At 42.5% G+C, this 25,109-nt stretch overlaps 1 protein-coding gene across 3 annotated transcripts in view; it reads left to right on the plus strand.

Moving 5' to 3' along the window:
• The window catches only part of AHI1 (Abelson helper integration site 1), a 261,125-nt gene that overhangs the window by 222,844 nt on the left and 13,172 nt on the right, over nt 1-25,109 (plus strand). For 2 of the 3 annotated variants that reach the window (XM_038772630.1, XM_038772621.1), the window contains exons 23-24: nt 5,637-5,740; nt 24,513-24,592. In XM_038772630.1, the coding sequence (XP_038628558.1) occupies nt 5,637-5,740; nt 24,513-24,592 (184 nt within the window). Of the gene's footprint in view, nt 1-5,636; nt 5,741-24,512; nt 24,593-25,109 lie in introns of those variants that run through there. The other variant, XM_038772639.1, reaches the window with a different exon arrangement.

Raw genomic sequence — 25,109 nt, forward strand, 5'->3', positions numbered from 1 at the left:
GCAAGTCGCTTCACTTCTCTGTGCATCAGTTACCTCATCTGTAAAATGGGGATTGAGGCTGTGAGTCCCAGATGGGACAAGGGATTGTGTCCAACTTGATTTGCCTGTATTCACCCCAATGCTTAGTACAGTGCCTGGTATATAGTAAGCGCTTAAACAAATACCATAATGATTATTATTATGATGTAGAATCTATTCCTCTGTTGACTGTAACTAGGTGTATTGAGGGTGCTTTGACATGAGTGTCCATTTTACTCAAATAACACAATTAGAGAAGAAATCTTTATTGTCTGTAAAACCAAGGGGATAGGTTAAAAGTAGGGACACATTGCTGGACCTTATCTCCCTTTCTGAATCTCCAAAAATCAGACTTCAGGAAAAAAGCTCCCGATGCTCAAAGGAAAATCATACTTCCTCCATCTGATAAAGTCAGATGGGAGAGCAGTTAACATATAAATTCTATTTGAAAAAGAACATAATAGTGAATATATTTGGTTTACATACCAGGCCTGGATCTGGGCCTTAAATGAAATCCGTTGCTGAATTTGGTGACAACTGTCAGGATTAGAAGATTGAGAAAAAGTAGCCCTGATGGTCAGCTTCTACACGATGAAATTGTTCTTGACCTCAGGTACCTTCTTGTGTCCTAGTAGCAGTGGAAGTACTGATAGTAGTAGTGAAATTTACTGAGTGCAGTGCATTGTACTTGCCACTGTACTCAGTTGCTTGGAAAAGTACAACAGAAGCCCAAGACATATTCCATGTCCGCAGGGAGCTCACACTCTGGTGGGGAAGACAGATAAAAACAGACTTGCAAGCAGTGAAATCAGAAGAAATAAATTCTTAATGTTTAAATCAGGTAATAATAATAATAATAATAATAAAGGTATTTAGGTGCTTTACTGTGTGCTAAGCATTCATTCATTCATTGTCGTATTTACTGAGTGCTTACTGTGTGCAGAACACTGTACTAAGGACTTGGGAAGTACAAGTCGGAAATATATAGAGATGGTCCCTACCCAACAGTGGGCTCACAGTCTAGAAGTCTAAGCATTGTACAAAGCACTGGGGTAGAATCAGTGGAAAGCGCACAGGCCTAGGAATGAAAGGACCTGGGTTCTAATCCTGGCTCTGCCATTTGTCTGCTGTGTGACCCTGGGCAAGTCATTTAACTTCTCTGCTCCTCAGTTCCCCCAACTGCGAAATGGGAATTCAATACCTGTTCTCCCTCCTATTTAAACTATGAACCCTGTGTGGAACCTGATTACCTTGTATCTACTCCAGCATTTAGTAAGCTGCCTGTCACATAGCAAGTGCTGAATAAATTCTGCAATTATTATTATATCTAATCAAGATAACCAGGTCAGATGCCATGGAGCTCACAGCCTAACAGGGTGAACAGGTATTTAATCTTTTAACAGATGAGGAAACTGAGGCACAGAGAAGTTAAGGGACTTTCCCTTGGCAGACAAGTAGAAGAGCCAGGATTAGAACCTAGACCCTCTGATTCCTAGAGGCCTGTGCTCTTTCCATTATGTCATGCTGCTTTCTCACTGTGTTTTATATATGAAAACATAGATGCAGAGGATGAGTAAAAATAAACAAATCCTAAGTGATAGAGGTGGGCAATGGATAATATCTTGGCCTCTGACTGGAAGCTCTTGTATTTCATTCTTTTCCCTGAAAGACTAGGTGAATTAATATCGATGTTCTAATAATAATAATAATAATAATGACAGACTTTGTTAAGTGCTTACTATGTGCAAAGCACTGTTCTAAGCTCTGGGAAGGATACAAGGTGATGAGGTTGTCCCATGTGGGGCTCACAGTCTTCATCCCCATTTTACAGATGAGGTAACTGAGGCCCAGAGAAGTTAAGTGACTTGCCCAAAGTCACACAGCTGACAAGCGGCAGAGCTAAGATTTGAACCCATGACCTCTGAATCACAAGCTCGTGTTCTTTCCACTGAGCCACACTGTTCTACATCAGCTAGTACCCAGGAAAAAATTATCAGGGCAGAAGCAAGGTTAGAAAAATAGATCCTGGAGCACTGACTTTTAAAACTTTACTAGAAAACTTTAATTACCTTTTCTCTCTCTTTCCTTCCCAACTGTACTTGCATTTCCAAAATACTCTTCTGGCCTATTTTAGCAACAGAGAATAGTCAGGTGATACTATTCAGGATCAGAGAAGCAGCATGGCCTAATGAATAGAGCACAGGCATGGGAGTCAGAGGACCTTATCAGTAAATGAATCAATTATATTGTGCTTTCTAAGCACTGTACTAAATGCTTGGGAGAGAACAATGTAACAGAGTGGGTAGGACCTGGGTTCCAATTCTGGCTCTGCCATTCATTCATTCATTCAATCGTATTTATTGAGCGCTTACTGTGTGCAGAGCACTGTACTAAGTGCTTGGGAAGTTCCTAATGTGTGACCTTGGGCAAGTCACTTAACTTCTCTGTTCTTCAGTTCCCTCATCTTCAAAGTGAGGATTAAATACCTGTATTCATTCAGTCGTATTTATTGAGCGCTTACTGTGTGCAGAGCACTGTACTAAGTGCTTGGAAAGTACATTTCGGCAACAAATAGACAATCCGTAATCAACAACGGGCTCACAGTCTAGAACAGGCTCATATTCCCTCCTACTAGACAATGAGCCCCATGTGGGATCTAATTATCTATCCCAGGGCTTAGTACAGTGCCTGGCACATAGGAAGTGCTTAACAAATATCAAAATTATTATAATTATCTGTTTATGAAGAGTCAGCTCTGTGCTCTGCAGAGAGTAAGCACTCAATAAATATGATTGATTGATCCACTCAGTAAGGTAGCTCCTTTTTACTAATCTTACTATCATCATCATCATCAATCGTATTTATTGAGCACTTACTATGTGCAGAGCACTGTACTAAGCACTTGGGAAGTACAAATTGGCAACATATAGAGACAGTCCCTACCCAACAGTGGGCTCACAGTCTAAAAGGGGGAGACAGAGAACAAAACCAAACATACTAACAAAATAAAATAAATAGAACAGCTATGTACAAGTAAAATAAATAAACTAAACTAAACTACTAAACTAAACTAACTAACTAAACTAACTAAACTAAACTACTCTTCACTCCATACTCCCCTGCCTTCACTCTTTGCATCTCCCAAGCCCACCTCCTGGCTTATTATCCCACTCTCCCCCTATCTCTCACTCACATTGTCCCCCAGGGTTGGGAACTTCCTTCCGTCTGTGAATCCCAGACCTCAGTCCTCCCCTTCCTCAAAGTCTTCCTAAACGCCAGCCTCCTCCAAAAACTCTTTCCCAGCCAATTATCAGGTACCCAATTCTTATCAACCAACCCTTCAGCCACCTCTTACACTTAGGTTTTTGTTTATTTTTGCCCATCCTCAGAGCTTGTGTACATCTGCATATTCGATATTAATCTTTCTTTCTCCCCTGCTAGAATGTAGTAATAATGGTAGCATTTATTAAGTGCTTACTATGTGCAAAGCACTGTTCTAAGCACTGGGGAGGTTACAAGGTGATCAGGTTGTCCCACGGGGGACTCACAGTCTTCATCTCCATTTTACAGATGGGGTAACTGAGGCCCAGAGAAGTTAAGTGACTTGCCCAAAGTCACACAGCTGACAAGTGGTGGAGCTGGGATTTGAACCCATGACCTCTGACTCCAAAGCCTGTGCTCTTTCCACTGAGCCACGCTGCTTCTCTTCATGCGAGTAGGAAATATACCTTGTGCTTCTGTCATATCTCCCAAGCACTTACTTAGTATAGGGCCTTGCACTCAGTAGGCACTCAATAAGTACCTTTGCCCTGCTACAATTACTAATTCTACCACCCCCGACAAGATTGAGCCTTCTCTGATTGATGGCCATGGGAATGGGTTTTCCCAATCCTGGAATCTCAGTGGGGGGGTTCCTAAGGGCTTCTCATTGGCTCAGTGGAAAGAGCACAGGCTTTGGAGTCGGAAGTCATGGGTTCAAATCCCAGCTCCTCCAATTGTCAGCTGGGTGACTTTGGGCAAGTCACTTCACTTCTCTGTGCCTCAGTGACCTCATCTGTAAAATGGGGATTTAAGACTGTGAGCCCCAGGTGGGACAACCTGATCACCTTGTAAAATCCCCAATGCTTAGAATAGTGCTTTACATATAATAAGTGCTTCATAAATGCCATTATTATTATTATTATTATTGTTCAGTCATATTTATTGAGCACTTACTGTGTGCAAAGCACTGTACTAAGCACTTGGGGGAGTACAGTATTACAATAAACAGGCACATTCCCTGCCCAAAATAAGCTTACAGTCTAGAGGGGGAGACAGATAGTAGAATAAATAATAATGATAATAATTATGGTATTTGATAAGCACTTATTATGTGCCAGGCACTGTGTACTAAGCACTGGGGTGGATACCAACAAATTGGGTTGGACACAGACCCTGTCCCATGTGCGGCTCACCATCTCAATCCCCATTTTACAGATGAGGTAACTGAGGCACAGAGAAGTGAAGCAACTTGCCCAAGGTCAACATGTACTTCCCAAGCACTTAGTACAGTGCTCTGCACACAGTAAGCACTCAATAAATACGAATGAATGAATGAATGAAGTGGCGGAGCCAGGATTAGAACCCATGTCTCCCAGGCCCATGCTTTATCCACTACACCATACTGCTTCTCTACAGAGTAAGAGTTACTCTACGGAGTAAACAGCGTGGCTCAGTGGAAAGACCACGGGCTTTGGAGTCAGAGGTCATCGGCTCAAATCCAGGCTCCGCCACTTGTCAGCTGTGTGACTTTGGGCGAGTCAGTTAACTTCTCTGGGCCTGTTACCTCATCTGTAAAATGGGGATGAAGACTGTGAGCCCCACGTGGGACAACCTGATCACCTTGTAACCTCCCCAGTGCTTAGAACAGTGCTTTGCACATAGTAAGCGCTTAATAAATGCCATTATCATTATTATTACAGATAAATTACTGATACGTACATAAGTGCTGTGGGGCTTGACTTCCCCCTGCTTGACTTTGGAGTCAGAACAAGGGCCTCCCTCCCTTCCACCCAGTCCCCCACATCCAGCTCTATATTATGGTCTTGCCCCAAAGCCAATAAGCTCCCACCTGGCCCCAGAAGGGATCAGGTCTCCCATGTCCCTGATCCATGACACCTTGAGCCCTCCCCTCCGGAATAAGCTTCTGACCTGGAGCAGGGGCTGATCTCTACCCCAGCTAGCCCCGGCTCCAGCTGAGAACTTGCTTTATCCTGCCCAGTTCCCGATCTGTCTCTCTGGACCTCTTCTTGGGTCTCTGTTGGTTCTGGGCCTCTAGGACCCCACGTTTTGGAAGCTCTCCCGCCTGCTTGCCCCAAACGAAAAATTGGCACCTGGGCCGGTTCGCCATTCTCTTCGACTGGCATTGGTTGCAAATGATGCATTTCAGAAATGTTGACGCAGCACTCTGCTGGCCAGAAACCCTCCCCTGTTGTCAATAGGGCTTTTTAGAGGCAAGCATTTGAAATCAGCCCTAATTGCCTTGCGTCGTGTAATTATTGACAGTCATTCTTTTTACCAAACTTTGATTTGCTTGATTTTATCAAATCATGTCATATGTTGATATTTTTCATCTTTAGCGCAGAATGAAGATGTACAGTCATCAGAGATAGTCCACGATTCCTCTCCCCTCCTCCCCCATGAACTAACTGAGGCAGAGAAAGGGCCTGCAACTCCAAGAAAGGTAAACATTTGAGGAGAAGGAATCTCAGTGTTTTGAATGTGGGCTTTTCTTTTGTGTTTGTTCTGGATAAAATGACTACTGAAAATGTTTTTTCAGGCATATCTATTTTATTTGTCTATCATGCTACCTTGCTTCTCTGCCTTATCTCTCTCCTTTATTATTGTTATTATTATTATTATTATTATTGTATTTGTTTAAGCACTCACTATGTGCCAGGCACTGTACTAAGCGCTGGAGTAAATAAAAGGAAATGGGTTGGACACAGTCCCTGTCCCAAGTGGGGCTCGCAGTCTCAATTCACATTTTACAGATGAGATAACTGAGGCCCAGAGAAGTAAAGTGACTTGCCCAAGGTCACACAGCAGACAAGTGGCAGAGCCGGGATTAGAAGGAGATGTGGAACTAGTAGAATGATCACTCACAGACAACTGCCCCCCGGCCCTGCTCAGCTCACCCAACCTGTGCCATCTCTGGAGTGTCCTCTGTTCATGTATTGGGGTTACAGAATAGCAATCCTCCCCTCTCCACCATCACACAACCCTGGCCTTACCAACTTGAGCTATGTAAACTTGGATTCCCTTCCTAAATGGATGTAAATCAAAGCTGTTGAGTCATAAATCCAATTTGTTCTCCATTCATAATATCATATCACCCCTGAGCTGGTCCATCGCTTATGGGAGCCAGCCCCAAGTATTGCAAAGGATTTGCAAATGTCGATTTTCCTTCTTAAAAAAAAAAAAGTATTTTCTTTCCTTCGAGGATAAACACTGAAAGCACAACTCATCGGTGTTTGACTTCCTGAGAATGCACAAACATAAAGAGGGTTCTGTGCCCACATAGCAGAGGATGCCTATGAGAAACCATGTGATTGTCTCAGATAATCGCATGCCTTGGGTTCAGTGTGAGTCACGAGGCCGATGACCAACCCATCGATGACTGAGCTTTTTGAGTACCTGCTGTGACCACACTCTTTGCGTTGCTTAGTTGTTTTAGCAAAATAATCATGGTCCCATTTTAATCTGGCACGGGTAACCCTAGCTCAGCAGCAGGATCACTGTATGCATCTTTTGCTAGATCTGTTTGTACAGAAGCGTAGAGAGAATGGATCAGAATTATCCCTCTTTGCCCTCATGAATGACCATGTCCTGGGCCATTTTCTCTGCATTCATTCATTATAATATCTGTTAAGCACTTACTATGTGTGAGTCAAGCATCTTCTTAGTGTTGGGGTGGCTACAAGATAAACGGGTCGGACATAGTACCAGTCCTACATGAGGCTCACAGTCTAGGTAGGAGGGAGAACTGGTATCGAGTCCTCGTTTTACAGTTGGGGAAACTGAGGCACAGAGAAGTTAAGTAACTGACCCAAGTTCAGAGAGCAGGCAAGTGACAGAGCTGGGACTAGAATCCAGGCCATGCTTTTTCGACTAGGGAAAGACCAGTTCCAATCTTTGTCTTTGTCATGTCTTTGCATCACATACCACCTCTCATTGAATTTGTTCTGAACCGTAAACCCGAAGTCTTTTTGGGAAAAAAAAGGGAATCAGGTGGTTTGTTTTTTTTAAAAAAAATTTACTTTTAATTCATCCTATACAAACTCCAAGCTAAGAGGTGCAATTATACCTCTTAACAGCTTGGCAGCTGCCAAGTCTTCAAGGTTCATCCAAGTGGAACACACCTGCTCTACTGCTGCATGTGCCAGGTACCTTCCAACATTTCATCGCGATGTTAGTGGTTGGTGGCCTCGCATGTGCGCCGGCATATCAGATGCAGAAAAAGAGAGGAGGGACTGAAGTCATTATTCCCCGGAGGGGAAGGGGAAGGTGACTGAGGCCCTGGGCCTCAGTTGGAAGACTGGGAGTTAACTCCCTGAACAAGTCAGCAACAGCACACACCACAACAGGTGGGTAAGGCTGGGGAAAAGAAGCTGACTCTTCCCCAAGGCTCAGACTCAGAACTCACCCCAAGGAACACTACCAGCAAGTATACAAATAAGCAGAAGAGAGAAGATTGATGCTATCAGGACAGAGGCAATTCAGGAGCTTGGAACAAAGCCAGAACTGACATCCTTCTGTGAAGACTAGTTCTGTTGGGTTTCACTGGACCCCAAGCACAACCCTGTGTTATTCATTTACTGTGCTTATTTTTTGCAAGGGACTTTAGGGTGAAAATCCGCTTTCAATTTAGGATGTTTAAATTACAGAGTAGCACAGCACTCCACCAGTCCAATACTTTTTTTTTTTAACACAAGTGTCAGATGTGCTGCATTCTACACAGGTGAGGTGGATTATTTGTAAATCACTAACTGTAGCGGTGTAGTCATTAGATACCACATCTCTGGCATTTTTTATTTTGCAAATATCGCACTCTGCGGAGCCTGGGTAGATGGTCTCAATATGCATTTTGAGTGACAGGGTTGACTGGCTCTCTGTCTCAGAGGTTTTTTGGTCCAAAATGGCTCCTCATTGGAAAGAGAAATTACTCTGTTGTGAAGAGTTAAGCCCTGAGGTTTCACTTTGGAAGATTGAATTTTGTGTGCAGCTTTAGCCTTTGAATAAATATTCGGGTTCAGAAGGGACGAGCTGGACTATTCTTGAGAGAAGTGAATTTCTCAATAGTAGGTTAGAAAATTAGGAGGGATACTGGAACAAGGAAACATGAACTGCCTCAATTTCCCTAAAAGCCCATCCTTTATTCATAGGAAAACTAATAGGGGGTGAACAAATAGGATTCTGAACTCCACAGAACACAGCAACTGTGATTATTTTAACAAAAAGATTCCTACTGTAGTCTTCTCCATCTCACAATAGACTATTTTTGTGACTTATTTTGTGCAAATCAATCAATCCATCAGTGGTATTCATTGAGCACTTAGTATGTGCAGAGCACTGTACTAAGCACTTGGGAGAGTAAAATACAAGAGAATTAGTGGACATGTTTCCTGCCCATAATAAGCTTACAGTTTAGAGGGGGAGACAGACATTTACTTAATATAATTTTGATTTTGGACAAACAGGTGCAAAGGTGGGAGAAAATGAGAGAGGCTGGAGGGATGGGGCTGGGAGGGAGCATACCAGTCTCTCACTCCTGAATCGCCACCAGCCCAGTTTCTAGGATGATGATGATGATAATAATAATAATGATGGCGTTTGTTAAGCGCTTACTATGTGCAAAGCACTGTTCTAAGCGCTGATGATATTTGTTAAGCACTTACTATGTGCCAGTCACCGTACTAAGCCCTGGGGTGGATACAAGCAAATCAAGTTGGACACAGTTCCTGTCCCACGTAAGTCTCACAGTCTTAATCCCCATTTTAAAGATGAGGGAACTGAGTCACAGAGAAATGAAGTGATTTACCCAAGGCACACAGCAGGCACATAACAATAATAATAATGGTGGTATTTGTTAAGTGCTCACTATGTGCCAAGCACTGTTCTAAGCACTGAGCTAGATACAAGGTAATCGGATTGTCCCACGTAGGGCTCACGGTCTTTATCCCCATTTTACAGATGAGGTAACTGAGGCACAGAGAAGTTAAGTGACTTGCCCAAGGTCACACAGCTGACAAGGGGCAGAGTCGGGATTAGAACCCATGACTTCTGACTCCCAAACCCGGGCTCTTTCCACTAAGACACACTGTAGTGGAGCCAGGATTAGAACCTACGACCTTCTGAATCCCAGACTCACGCTCTATCCATTACACAATTTTAGGTTAACGTGCCCCACACCAAATGACCTGTTTTGGGTCTTTCATAACCGCCGAGCCACGCCTGGGCCCTAGTGCAGGCTGGCTGGTCGGCTTTGCTCCGGAGAGTGGGCATAGCTTCCATCTGCCCACTCACTCAGTAATCAGAGATCTCAATCTGAGCCCCAGCGTAGAGCCACTAGGAATGTTTAATGTCATTTTGTGTTTAGAGCCTTTTTCAGTATTTATTATTTCATCTTCTTTTGACTGGTCTTTTGCCAATGGAGTGTGTGAAGCATTCCTGACCATGTAAGTGGCCAGATTGACAAGTAGGTTTAAGTACATGACTATATCCTTGTTCTAAATCCCAAAGTAAATATTTAATGGCATAATTATACTATGGGTTTATTAAATAAGCAGATGATGGGGTATTTTTAAGCTTTAAAGACTGGCTAAGAGTTTCCAGCTAGACGTTTTCAGATACATTTGGGTAATAAGAGCGAATCATTAAAAAAAAAAATTGATGGACACACAATCTCTATCTTCTTATTGCAGCTGTAAAGATCTGCAATCGCTTCATCTCCCTTATCTTCTCATCTCTTTTATCTCTGGCAATTTTGTTTATCAGCGGTAAATAGGTCCATCTCTTCATTTCTTTGGTATGCCAAGTAATAAAGATTATATTTGTGTTTGTCTTCCGATCTCCTGAATTAAGGAAGCTCTGAAACTGGCCCAGTCACTCTCAAAGTGGCAGGGTAGGTGCAGGGATGGGAAGAGAGTTGGCAGGAGGCTGGGGAGAGGTAGTCCCCCTTCTGATTATATATATGTATATATGTTTGTACATATTTATTACTCCATTTATTTATTTTACTTGTACTTATCTATTCTATTTATTTTATTTTGTTAGTATGGTTTTGTTCTCTGTCTCCCCCTTTTTAGACTGTGAGCCCATTGCTGGGTAGGGACTGTCTCTGTATGTTGCCAACTTGTACTTCCCAAGCGCTTAGTACAGTGCTCTGCACACAGTAAGCTCTCAATAAATACGATTGATTGATTGATTATTAGATCCTTCTCTCGGTTGCTCGCTGCTGTGCTCGGCAGCTGCCCTAGAGAACTCTCTCCTGTGTTTCTCTCTCTCTCCTTTCTCCATGGGGTGACCCTAATGGCCTCAGATACGTCTGTCAAACCTTCCTGCCTCCTCTGTCCAGCCTCCTCACCTGCTTTGGTCGCCACGCCCCTTGCCACACTTGGCCGCCATCTACCCCTGACCTATTACTTGATCATTCGTATTTATTGAGCGCTTACTGTGTGCAGAGCACTGTACCAAGCGCTTGGGAAGTACAAGTTGGCAACATATAGAGACGGTCCCTACCCAACAGCGGGCTCACAGTCTAGAAGGGGTGACAGACAACAAAACAAAATGTATTAACAAAATAAAATAAATAGAATATCAAGTAAAATAAATAGAGTAATAAATGCGTACAAACATATATACATATATACAGGTGCTGTGGGGAGGGGAAGGAGGTAAGGCGGGGGGATGGGGAGTCATTCATTCAGTCATATTTATTGAGCGCTTACTGTGTGCAGAGCACTGTACTAAGCGCTTGGGAAGTACAAGTTGACAACATATAGAGACGGTCCCTACCCAACAATGGGCTCACATTCTAGAAACCCAGTTACCCAGTTTGCTAAGTGTCTGTGGGTTTGTTCCCCTTATATATGAGAGAACCAGTTTGCTTATCAGAATAGAATTAACACGTAGCAAGGTGTAGTCAGCATGGCGTAGTGGATAGAGCAGGGGCTCGGGAGTCAGAAGGTCATGGGTTCTAATCCCGGCTCCGCCACTCGTCTGCTGTGTGACCTTGGGCCAGTCACGTCACTTCTCTGGGCCTCAGTTACCTCATCTGTGAAATGGGTATTGAGACCCTGAGCCTACTTGGGACAGGGAATGGGTCCAACCCGATTTGCTTGTATCCACCCCAGCTCTTAGTACGGTACCTAGTAAGTGAGTAAGCGCTCAGCAGATACCACAATTATTATTATAATCATATCTGACCAAGGCAAGTAGTGCTTTGGGGTATATCTGTTGATTTCTCTTTCTCGAGGAATGGTTCTATTGAAAGGAAGAATAACATGTAAGTGATAATATACTTCTTAATTTTCCAAGTAAGTTTATTTCTAAAAATGCAAATATGTTTGAAGGTAAAGGGAGCTGTTTTGAAGGTGTGTTATCAACTGTTGAAACAATATTCTGTCTGGTGTATGCTACCGTCCCGTGGTGTTAGCACAAGAGTCAGGTCGAATCTGACTGTGCACCAAGACAAGGCTAGTCTGAAGTTACTGCCGACAATTTTTTTTATGGTATTTGTTAAACACTTACTATGTTCCAGGCACTGTATTAAGCCCTGGGGTAGATACAAACCCAGCACTTGAACACAAATTCCCAAAGACTTCATCCCCAAGTTATTACGTTTGCAGCTGGGACCCCGGCCTCCCACTACCCACGTGCTTCCTAAATTTCACCAATGCGAGGATCCCTCCCAAAACTGTGAGCATGATTTTGAATCCCCCAAAGCAAATTTAGCAACGCAGAACCTCCTGAGCTCCCTCCCTTACAGCATCTGGCCCCAAAAGGGCCCTCCCTCAGAGACTGCCAGAGTGGAAATTCCCCATGTCCCTTGAATCCTCAGGGTTTTTATCTGGGCCCCATGCTGGAGGAGTTGGGAGGTGGGATCCCCTTAGGAGATTCCTTGCTCCCAGAGCAAGACTTCATTCTCCCCCAATCCTCTCCCCATGAAAAAGGAGCTTTGGGTGAGATACTGGTGCTTGATCACCTGGAAACCCCATTCCAAAATGGAGACCTGAGAAATGCATACCTGTGCTCCTCTGATTCTGGGAGATCTTAATAATAATAATAATAATGGCATTTATTAAGTGCTTACTATGTGCAAAGCACTGTTCTAAATGTTGGAGAGGTTACAAGGTGATCAGGTTGTCCCATGGGGGGGCTCACAGTCTTAATCCCTATTTTACAGATGAGGTAACTGAGGCACAGAGAAGTGAAGTGACTTGCCCAAAAGCACACAGCTGACAACTGGCGGAGCCGAGATTTGAACCCATGACCTCTGACTCCAAAGCCCGTGCTCTTCCCATTGAGCCACGCTGCTTAATCTCAATCTTTCTCTCGCTTTCTCTTTCTCTGTCACACACTGACTTGGGGACCAGGCTAGCATACATGCCCCCTAAAAGTTACGTCAGTCATCCATCCCCCATCTCATAAGGGGAAGGTAAGCATGCCCCCCGATCCGGCTCTTAGCATCAGATTTCAGCCTCGGCTATATATGGAACGATTGCTAGAAATTCCATGTCGAATAAGCCGTTCGATAAGCAAAGAGAAACAGCATAATTAATATGGACCACTGTCTAACGTGTTCGATGATGAACCTGCTCAGAGTGCACGCCCAGATGGGAACCAAGAGCCAAGATCCTCTCTGGCAGGCATTTCCAAATATTATTTGCACACGGGAGCCGTCCCTTAGAGAAGGACAGCAGCTGCTGCCAGCAGAACCTGTTGCTATTAGTGGCCCAGTGCCTTGGCTCTGCAGCTGGCATGAGATTTTGGCTGAAGCTCTGAGCCTACCAGCATATTTACCTAGCACCTAAATGCCCACCCTTCTAATGCTTACCTGTTCACCAAGGATCTGTTTAATCCAAGACAATACCTCACAGGACAAGCATATGTTGCTTCGGCCTTAAATGGTTGCCTTTTATCATTAAAAAATATCTATTAACGTATTCTAGTCAAGAACTGTGGTTGTAAGTAGCGTGCAAAAGGGTTGAGCAAGGATTGTTGGTGCCTACACTTTGGGGATCCTATCTGAGCGCTATTGCTTTGGATATATTGCTTCCAGACTGTGAGCCCGTTGTTGGGTAGGGATTGTCTCTGTTGCTGAATTGTACTTTCCAAGCACTTAGTACAGTGCTCTGCACGCAGTAAGCGCTCAGTAAATACGATTGAAGGAACAAATAAGTGTCCAATTAGGTCAGACAGGGATGGAGGATTAAAATATGTAATATTTTGTAATGGAATTCAATTAGATTCAGGGGCCACTGTTTGCTTTGTTTAGACGATAAATTAACCATATGCAAACCTAAGTTTCCTGCCTTGTGAATTACTTAACTCAAGAGCCACGGCATTAGGTCATAATGGTCCTTTATTACAACATCGATCTAAACTGCCAGTATAAATCCTTGAAGAAATGTACAGAATGAGGAGACTTACCATATTTTCAATCTGTCTTCATCAAACAAAGCATGATTATAATAAAAGATCCTGTATAAACCTGGGGGAAGCACTCTGGTTTGGCTACTCATTTAATCTGAAATTGCTTTTCTATGGGATTTCTTACATTTTAGTCAGTGTTACAGATTGAATCAAGCAAGTCTTCATTTTGTTAGGGATCTTGGGGCTGGTACATTATTTTAATTCAGTCTCGAATCTTGAATTTAAACCAAACTTTGGAACACACTTATAATTTACCTTGAGTGTTTTCCTGAGTATTTTCACAGTTCTAAAATTTTCTTTTTAGTTTAAATATGTTCAAAACAGAACTACGTATCATCCCATCCAAATCCTGTACTTATTGTCATTATTGACACTACCCTCCTCCCTGTCTCACAGGCCTGGAACCCTGGCATTATTCTCGCCTTATCTCTCATTCAGTCATTCATTCATTCAATCATATTCATTGAGCGCTTACTGTATGCAGAGCACTGTACTAAGCGCTTGGGAAGTACAAGTTGGCAACATATAGAGATGGTCCCTACCCAACAACGGGCTCACAGTCTAGAATGTGTTAAATCTGAGCTGAAATCCTAATGAATCAACCTTCACACACCACTGAAATGTGCCCTTTCCTCTCCATCCAAACTGCTACCACATTAATCCAATCACTTATCCTACCCCACTTTGATTACTGCATCAGCCTACCTCCCGACTGCCTCCTTCCCCTCCCCATTCCAGGCCATACTTCACTCTACTGAGAGCTCACCTCCTCCAGGACGCCTTCCCAGACTGAGCCCCCTCCTTCCTCTCCCCCTCGCCCCCCTCTCCATCCCCCCATCTTACCTCCTTCCCTTCCCCACAGCACCTGTATATATATATTTGTACATATTTATTACTCTATTTTACTTGTACATATCTATTCTATTCATTTTATTCTGTTAATATGTTTGGTTTTGTTCTCTGCCTCCCCCTTCTAGACTTTGAGCCCACTGTTGGGTAGGGACTGTCTCTATATGTTGCCAACTTGTATTTCCCAAGCGCTTAGTACAGTGCTCTGCACACAGTAAACGCTCAATAAATATCTATTCTATTTATTTTATTTTGTTAATATGTTTGGTTTTGTTCTCTGTCTCCCCCTTCTAGACTGTGAGCCCACTGTTGGGTAGGGACCGTCTCTATATGTTGCCAACTTGCATTTCCCAAGCACTTAGTACAGTGCTCTGCACACAGTAAGTGCTCAATAAATACGACTGATTGATTGATTGATTGCTGCTCAGATGATTTTTCTACAAAAAATTTCACCACCACATCAAACAGAAACTCCTTTCCATTGGCTTTAGAGCACTCAGTCATCTTGCCCCCTCCTATTTCACCATCCAGATTTCGTATTATAAGCCAGCCCACACACTTTGCTCTTCTAATGCCAACCTACTCACTGTACCTCAATCTCATCTATCTTGCCCCTGACTTCTCACCCACGTGCTCCCTCTAACCTGGAACACCCTCATTCTTCACATCCAATAAACAATCACTCTCCTCACCTTCAAAGCATTATTGAAGGCACATATCCTTCAAAAGGCCTTCTCTGCCTAGTCCCTCATTTCCTCTCCTTCCACTCCCATGCACTTGGATTTGCATCCTTCAATCACCCCTCCCTCAGCCCCACAGCACTTATTTACATATCTGTAATTTATATAAATGTCTGTCTCCCCCTCTATAACCTCATTGTGGGACGGGAACATGTCTACTAACTCTGTTATATTGTACTCTCCCAATCGCTTAGGACAGTGCTCTGCCCCTAATAAGCATTCAAGAAATATGATTGATATGGAATACATCTTAAAAAATTAAAGGACATAAGGATCAGAATGAAATTTCTCTGTTTAATGGCCTTTTACAACATCCACTCAATGGAAAGAGTCTATTTGCTTAAACAGTTTCTTAAAACCAAGTCTTAGGTGTCTAAAAACATTTTTATGAATATTTTTTCCCCAGAGAATGAAATTCAGAAGTGGTTACTTTGTAATTCCCTAGACATTTAAGCATACACACACGCACTCAAACACACACACACACACACACACACACACATGCATCAGGCTCTTTCTTTTGGGATAGGCACAATACTTGAAAAAAATATAATCAAACAGCTTTCTGGGGCAAAAATAAAAAAATAAAAGTTCAGGTCATGCGTAGCTCATCCATGACACTGGGGAATGCCAGAGAATGCCATTTCCCCTCCTCAATGCCAAGGACACAGACAGAAACTAGATTCAGGTTGGGATTACAGTCCATTCAGACCAATGAAAGAAGCTTTGAATTGGCTGGCGTATAAAGGCTAGATTTCCAGCAGGCCGTCTTTCCCCTTCCTGCCAGCCGATGGTCCACATGGTCTTGGGAAACAAGGTAGAGTGATGTCAGGCCATCAAACTGCAGACCAAATTAAAGATCTCTAAGGCTGGTTTACCCTCCTGCACAGTTTTGAGACTTGGATCTACTCTGTTTCATTTTGTTTTGTTTTTTTAATGGCATTTGTTAAGCATTTACTCTGTGTCAGGCACTGGAGTAGATACAAGTGAATTAGGTTAGACACAGTCCATGCCCCACGTGAGGCTCACCATCTAAAAATCTCCATTTTACAGATGAGGGAACCACATATGGGCAGGGAAGTGTCTGTTAATTATGTTGTATCATAAAATAAATAAATAAATACATTATGGTATTTGTTAAGCACTTATTATGAGTTAGCCACTGTACTAAGCACTGGGGTGGATGCAAGCAAAAAAGGTTGGACACAGTCCCTGTCCCGCCTGGGGCTCACAGTCTTAATCCCCATTTTACAGATGAGGTAACTGAGGCATAGAGAAGTTAAGTGATTTGCCCAAGGTGGTGATGATGATGGTATTTGTTAAGCGCTTACTATATAACAAGCATGTTCTAAGTGCTGGGGTAGGAGGAAATCAGGTTGTCCCACATGGGGATCCCAGTCTTAATCTCCATTTTACAGATGAGGTAACTGAAGTGCAGAGAAGTTAAGTGACTTTCCCAAAGTCACACAGCTGCTAAGTGGCGGAGCCGGAATTAGAACCCACGACCTGTGACTCCCAAGCCCAAGCTCTTTCCACTAAGCCATGCTGCTCCCACAAGCTCCCACAAGGTGACAGACAAGTGGTGGAGCCAGGATTAGAACCCAGGCCCGTACTCCTTCCACTAGGCCATTCTGTACTGTACTCTCCCAAGCATTTAAATACAGTGCTATGCACATAGCACTCAATACATACCATTGATTGATTGATTGATTATTCCAGTTTGTAATGCAATTTCACCAAGCCGATTTAACATGAGAAATGACCTACAAAAGCCAAGTCCAGATAGAGCATCAATCACTCAGTTAATAAACGGCATTTATTGAGTGCTGACTGTGTACTGCACTTGGAACACTCAATCCAGTTGGTATACCTAATCCCTAATCTCCAAGAGTAGCATGAGAGGAAAAAATGGGAAAGTTAGTTGGAGGAGTGGGCTTGGGCGGAAAGATTAGGAATTCATTCATGTTGGATAGAGCACAGGCTGGGGAGTCAGAAGGATCTGGGTTCTAATCCCGGCTCTGCCACGTGTCTCCAATATGGTCTTGGGCAAGTCACTTCACTTCTCTTTGCCTCAGTTACTTCATTTGTAAAAATAGGGTTAAGAGCAGGAGCCCCACATGGGAAAAGTACCATGTTCACCCTGATTAGCTTGTATCTACCCCAGTGCTTAGAACAGTACTTAGCACACAGTAAGTGCTTAACAAGTACCATTATTATTATTATTATGTCCAGAAGGCAAGAAGAATTGTGATGAGATTGCAGAGAAGATGAGAGATCAGGGCTAACGGGATCGATTTGGACGTCACTTTCGTGGAGTTGGTAACTGAAGCCATGGGAGCAGTTTTCTGCCTGAGCAAGGGCTCTGTGAGGAGTAACGAGAGATAAGCTCAAAAACAGAGACAGAGTCTGTATGAGGCAAACCCGATGAGCTTGTATCTACCCCAGGGTTTAAGTACAGTGCCTGGCACATAGTACGTGTTTAACAAAGACCATTAAAAACAAGCAAGTAAAGAGACAAAAAGACCGTGAGCACAGCAAGGATCAATCCTCAAGTGCAAACAGTGCAGCAGGGTGTGTCAGTCACGCATTGGTCCTTCCAGCCACACATGGTTAGGATCTCCTTGTCAGTATCTTCATCTTCAAGGACAGAGGACAACCACACACACACACACACACACACACACACACAGTGGGGGAAAAGAACAGAAAGGAACTAAAGGACAGAGTGGCTGTAAACATACACTTCCCTTGACCTAGCCATACCTTGACCCTCTGTCTGGTCCAGCCTTAGCCCAGCCTGTCTTCCTCCACTTGTCCAGGGGATTAGGAACTGTTGTTCAGGAGCAGGGCATTCCTGTGAGGCCCAGGGATTGACAGGACAAGAAGCACTTCCATCTCGGAGATGAAATGGGAGGATGAGGAGAATACCTCACCGGAGAATGGGGAGGATTCCTCCCCAGAGAATGGGGAGAATGCCCCCCCAGGAAAATGGACAGGATGCCCTCCTTGGGAAAAGGGGAGGGAGCAGAGAGTCAGAGGTACTTACCTGAAGCCCTCTCTGTCCCTCCACTTCCCTCTCTCATCCTTCTCTGCCTCTCAATTCTCTAAGCTATTTGTCCCTCTTCTCCCCAACCCCCTCACCAACTTCTCTTTGCTGTGATTTTTCTCTATTCCCTGTTCCTTCAGCAAATTCTGCTTTCCCCAGGACTGCTCTTAGCCCTTGTCCCCCACCCCGAGGCCATGTGATTCTTTTCTTACCCTCCTTTCACCTTCTCTCCCTCCTTCATTTTGGTTGTTGAACACTAGGTGTGTGAGACAGAAATATGGGCTGGTTTAAAAAAAAAATCGGTAAATCACATTTGTAAAGATAACCAGAATAATTCTTGGACTTTCCTTGGACCAGAAAAAGAATACCACTGTATACTTTTTATCCAAACAGTTTGAGCATAATCATTTTGCAAATGAGCAACATAAAGAAGCAGTGTGGCTTACTGGAAGGAGCATGGGCTTGGGAATCAGAGGCCATGGGTTCTAATCCCGGCTCCGCCACTTGTCAGCTGTGTGAGTTTGGGCAAGTCACTTAACTTCTCTGTGCCTCAGTTACCTCATTTGTAAAATGGGGATTAAGACTGTGAGCGCCACATGGGACAACCTGATTACCTTGTATCTCCCCCAGTGCTTAGAACAATGCTTGGCACACAGTAAGCGCTTAACAAATACAATCATTATTATTAGTATTATTATTATATTGGCTTTGTTTTGAGATAGTTATTCTTCTCTGGGGGCAGGGGAAGTTTGAGAAGCAGCTAAGTAGTCACCATTATCTTCCCCCACAGCAACCTTTACCAAGTACCAACCTTTTAATGGCATCAAAGGCATTTAAGACCTTCTCTTTAAGGCTTTTGTAGCAGCAGTTTTTTGTTCAGAGGGAATTAATTCCTCCTTACAACCAAGTTTAGGTCACAGAGGTCTCCTGATATCATCACAAGTCAGCTAAGCAACTCTTCTAAAGATCAGTGGGCTCCACCCCACAAGGTAGTGACTCAAGCAGCCTCTCAGCACACTGCAGGGGTGTCGAAGTTGTTGGGTGTTGAAATGTTTTATCTTATGCCAGGGAAAGTTTTGCTCAGCTGCAAGCTAAAATGGATCAAGAGAGTTAAAACAAAACAGAACTGTGTGTTGAGTTTCTACTTGAAAAAAATCAGCCACTGGCAAAATTTCTATTTCAGGATTATTTTTATCACCCTTCGTGACAAGAGAGTGAATACCATTACTTATAACAGGAATCAGGATGCCTTCCCAATCGTTCATTCTTAGAAATTCAGCCCAATTATTCAGTGTACCAAATACTCATTCCTCACTATTGGTGTTTCTTCATTTTGAAGCTTCCAGAGAAAAGCGCTCAAGTGCTATTTTTTTTTATGCTTGGGTATGCCAAAGGCAAACATTCTGGTAATTAATTTCTAAGCATCCACATGTGCTACACCCAAAATGATTTCTACACACACAAACACACGCATACACACACACACTCTCTCTCTCACTCACTTTCCCTCTCTCTCTCTTCAAATTCTATCACTGCCAAAGGCTCTTAAACACTTCAAATCCCAAAATGTGTGTTTAGGCATTTATTTCATATCCATTTCATCACCCAAAATATTTTGGAATCAAAATAGTGGGCCAATTTTGCCAAGCTTCTGAAGCTGCTTCTCTGGATTGTTAGGCACTGTTCTTGGGAAGTTAATGCTTTCAGACCACTAGCATATGCATGAATCAGTAAGTCCATGGTACTTATTGAACACTTGCCTTGTGCAGAATATAGTAGCAGACAATGTGGAGGGTTAATTGTGGTTTTTATTAAGGCCTTCTATGAGCCAAACACTATGCAAAGCACTGGGGTAGATATAATATAATATAATAATAATAATAATAATGGCATTTATTAAGCACTTACTATGTGCCAAGCACTGTTCTAAGCACTGGGGGGGGACCCAAGGTAATCAGATTGTCCCACATGGGGCTCACAGTCTTAATCTTCATTTTACAGATGAGGTAACTGAGACACAGAGATGTTAAGTGACTTGCCCAAAGTCATACAGCTGACAAATAGCGGAGGTGGAATTAGAACCCATGACCTCTGACTCCCAAGCCTGTGCTCTTTCCACTGAGCCACGCAGCTTCTCTATCAGATTGAACCCAGTCCCTGTCCTCCAAGGGGCTCACAAATTCAGTAAAGAAACCAAATATTTAATCCCCATTTTATAGATGAGGAAACTGAGGCACAGAGAAGTTAAGTGACTTGCCCATTGTCACACACTGGATAAATGGCCGAGGCTGGATTTGAATCTTGGTCCCAGTCCTGTGCTCTTTCCACTATGCCCTGAAGCCAAAATATGGACTCCGTCCTGGGAGAATTTATAATCTGAAGGGGACTGTTATGACCATAAGACTCCAAACCAATGCATCCATAGAAAGTATGATAACATAAATGGCTAGTATGTACAGTATCTCTGCATGGCACAAAACCACATGCAGAACATAATGAAATAGTCAAAAAGACACACAGTTACTGGTGGAACTGGATTCATGCAGGGTTATTTCAGACCCAGAGCAGCAATTTGCTAACTCATCTTGTTCACAAACAGGATTTAGCCAATACTGGAGGTCTTTTTCTGACATATTCATGCAGAGGCAGTCATTCCCACCTTCTGATTTTCAGAAGATTAAGGTCTGACCCATCTATATGGTTCACCAAATTTACCTTCCAAGTTTCCTGTTTCTCTCCACATTCCCCAGCCCCCAAAATTCATTCATACATTCAATCATATTTATTGAGCACTTACTGTGTGTAGAGCACTGTACTAAGCACTGGGGAGAATGCAATATAATAAATTCCCTTCCCACGGATCAGGATCACCTGCAAAAAAACAGGGAAAATGCTTGCTAATCTATCATACAGGTCATTTATGGAAATGTTTCAAACTAACGGCCCCCAGACCAACCCATATGACAGCAACTATTTAACCCCTCATTCCTTAGGTACAACCTGCAGTCAGATATGTACCCACCTGTTTAATTAGGAAATCCAAAGGGCATTCAACCATGCAACTAATTTGGTCATTCTCAACCCTAACCGATCAGTCATATTTATTGAGCACTTACTGTGTGCAGAGTACTGTATTAAGCACTTGGGAGAGTCCACTCTAACATAATCCCAAATGGGAGTGCAACCACAACACTGTTGATGATTCAGTGATTTTAAAACTTTTGCCTTCCCTGGGAACTATTTCTGCCTCTAAGTGCCCCACAGAGAGGAGAGGGTAAACAATATTCAATCAAAATGCATATAAGAATGACTCTTTATTAATAGAATATGATGCTTGAGAGATCTCTGGTGTCCATGAAAGTAAAACGGTTATGTATGGCGTGGTTGGTTGGAGGTCAGCTAAAAATTTAGTCCTTTGAAATCCAATTTTTTTTCCAAAAAAAATATTGAAGAGGTCACTGGTCTACTATCCTGTTTTTGCTGTTCCTCAAAGGAAATACTCCTCAGTTCCAAGATAATAGAACTTACCCTGTTAACGGATTGCACAAACTCTTATTGCTGGGTTATTAATTGAGTCTTGCATAGGTTGAAAATGAGCAGAGGTTATTGCCATACATGCTTCGTGATCTTTGAGAATTCCATCAGCCACTGTATTTTGAAATTCCTTCAAGTTTAATGGCACTGTACAGCTAGAGAGACATTCCCAGACAACAAGATCCGGGCCCTGAAAAGCTTACCGTGTGACGGCACAAGAAGGAACAATGTAACCACAGCTGAGAACAGAACAGAACACTCACTGATTGAAATGCGACCATGAAAACGTCAAAGTCCTTCAGCCCAGTACTCCCTGAGCCAATAACAACATTTCCAAATCGCCATCCTATTTAAGGGTAACAGCATAGAAACCCAGGTCAGAAAAAACTCAAAGATATACATTCAGACACATGAACGGTGTAGGAAGACATTAGTCCATCCTGCAAGATGAGAGTTACAATTTGGGAGATAAAGCAGTACTAGCTTCATTTAAATCCTCTTCCCCTCCCTCTAGTCTCCCTTTCCAAACAGTGCAGTTCTTACAAGTTAATTTCAGATCAAATTTTGAGAAGTCGCTTAGCTCACAAGCGCTAACTCAAAAATGCTGGTCTTGCCAATGTCCAAAGGTTATTGGGAACAAATTTTATTGGGAGAAACAAAATGCTTTATAATAATTAGTGTTATAGAAGTGAAACTTTGTGTGCTTTCATATGTTTAAGATCAAAAAACTACAGTGTCCCCAATCTGAACTGGTGTTTTCCTATTTTTTTAAAGGGTGGTTTGAAAACCTTCAAAAGTACTTATTTTCCTCCAATTTCACATTTGAGCAGATTTAAACAGCTCCTTTAATGTTAGAGAAATCATTTGGTCTTGGATTCTCTCATAGATGTATTTAAGATTGGTCATTCATCATAACAATAATCCGTCTTCACCAGGGCAACGTTTTGGTCTTTGAATAACCTTACTCATTGACTTTCAAAGCCAAACTGCAGTTGACAATGGTGTATTACTATGGTTGGGAGAAACCTTGTCATCTCAAAAAATGGGGCATGTAGGGACCTGATGAATGCTGTTGCTGAGATCCGATTATGAAATGAGGAAATGTAAAAAGAAAAAACTAGTGTCAGTAGGAATAGCAGAACTGAGGAGAGCATAATTCAAGTAAGCTTCAGATTGACAGGACACCTTTCCCTCCTTTGATTTGATGGACCCCATTGTTTTTAACTATCAAAGGGATGGTGTGTTTCCTTCATTTATGGATGATCAAAAATGTAAATATTCAATTCCTATCTATAGCTGTTCTCAGTAAGAATACATTTATCTTACGTGTAGGACTATTCTGTGTTTTGCATTTTTCTAAAGCTTGGTTTCTAACTAGGTGCATAGATCCGTTTTCTTAGGAAACCATTGTAATGTTTGAAGAAATTGACTTAGACATTTTTTTTAAGTGATTCTTAAAATTATCTAATCACCTTCCATTGCTTGTAGCCCACTTCCATGTTAGTTGCTGGGTCGATCATTCTTCTGGTGGACACTAAGCACTGTTGGAAAGTGCATTAACTTTTCAAGGCATGAAGGCATTAAACTGGCTAAATTTTACCTAAAGATTTGTGAAGCTTTTAGACAGATTTATAATTTTGGACAAAGTTTCAGTTCCACCAAAGGACTCCGGTGGAGGGAGATGAGGCAGCTCCCATGACAGTAGATGAGTTGATCGGAGAAGATCAAACCTCAGGGGGAAAAGCAGGATAGATATTTTGGTGGGATGGAAATCCTGGCACTGAGATAGAAATGAACTACCTCTAGGTTTCTCTAAACTGTAAGCTTGTTATGGGCAGGGAATATGTCTGTTATATTTTAGACTGTACTCTCTCCCAAGCGCTTAGCACAGTGCTCTGCACTGTAGGGCTCAATAAATGCAGTTGATTGAGGAAGCAAGGCTGTGTAAACATAATAAACAAGAGAATTGGTTGAAACAATAAAGTAGGTTAAAATGATTTCTCTTAACCTAATATCACAGTAGCAGTGAGGAAAAAAAAGTGAGATGGTAGAATTTAAAGATAAATTGTTTTAAATATATAGGTTGTGCCCTCATGGCACAAAATGAAGAGAAGGGTTAGTCAGCAAGCACATCCTGTGGCATGATCACATCCTTCCCTGTGGCAGGTTGGCAATTAGCCAATTAGTTTAGGCCATAAAGGTTGCTAATCTGAACAATTTAGGTAAGAAAAAAATTGCATTTGGGGCCTGAATTATCCTGATTGGTGTCTCCTGGGCTCAAATTAACTTACTAGTTGCCAAATCCACCTCCTCACTTAGTGCTGTGGAGCCGGAGCCAGAAATGAATGGAATATGTGACAGAGTGCTTTCAGAGGCATTCAAGCAAAGATTCAAACCTTCTTTTTGCCACACACCTGAAAACTGGCGTTATGTGTAAAGAGTGCTTAAACTGAAGAACTGTTTCCTTGTTTTTAACCACATAGAAGTGAACATGTCATGGCTGATAGACATTCTTTTTCAAATAGGGTATATTCTCTCCTCATTCAGGAAGCTGGTGGGTTTTCAGCATACAAATGTTGGCCTCATTGTCTTCCTTCTTCTTACCTTACTGCTTTTTTTTTTTTTTTCAGCTGTCAGCAGGCCTCAGACAGTCCAGGGACCTTCAGTTTACCTCAGAGCATGACACATATTTAGACTCACCTGTGACACAGTAAGCAACAAATCCTTCAAGTCACTCACGGTGTTACTTCTGCAGTGACTGTTTAAAACAATGGCAAATTCTCAGGTTCCCTTTTTCACAAGACCTCATTAAAACTACAAGTTAAAGTTGGGGTAATTGGTTCAGAAGTAAATGAGAAAAAAATTAATAATCTGTTGTCCTTTACACAGAAAAATGGTACTAAGATCTTTTGAGAAATAGTGTAAAAGATTCCCACAAAAATTGTATTGTAGGTGATATGTGCTCTTATTTGTGGGGTCGCTTTGAATAAGTCATTGGGACACAAGCAATAAAGTACATTTGTAAGTTGTCCTTCCAGTTCATGTGAAATGGATTTTAAATAAACAGCAGTATAATGAAAATAAAATTATACCGTCCCTGAAGTGTGGCAGTCAAAGGAAAGATCTAATGATTTTCCCATTCTCTGGGGCAACGTTTGGATCCTGCTCTCTGGGCCATGGCTGTTGGCTCTGAATTGTTTATTTGAAATATTTACATTTATTTTCTG

Source organism: Tachyglossus aculeatus, chromosome 2 (assembly GCF_015852505.1).
Source record: "Tachyglossus aculeatus isolate mTacAcu1 chromosome 2, mTacAcu1.pri, whole genome shotgun sequence".
NCBI classification, from domain to species: Eukaryota; Metazoa; Chordata; class Mammalia; order Monotremata; family Tachyglossidae; genus Tachyglossus; species Tachyglossus aculeatus.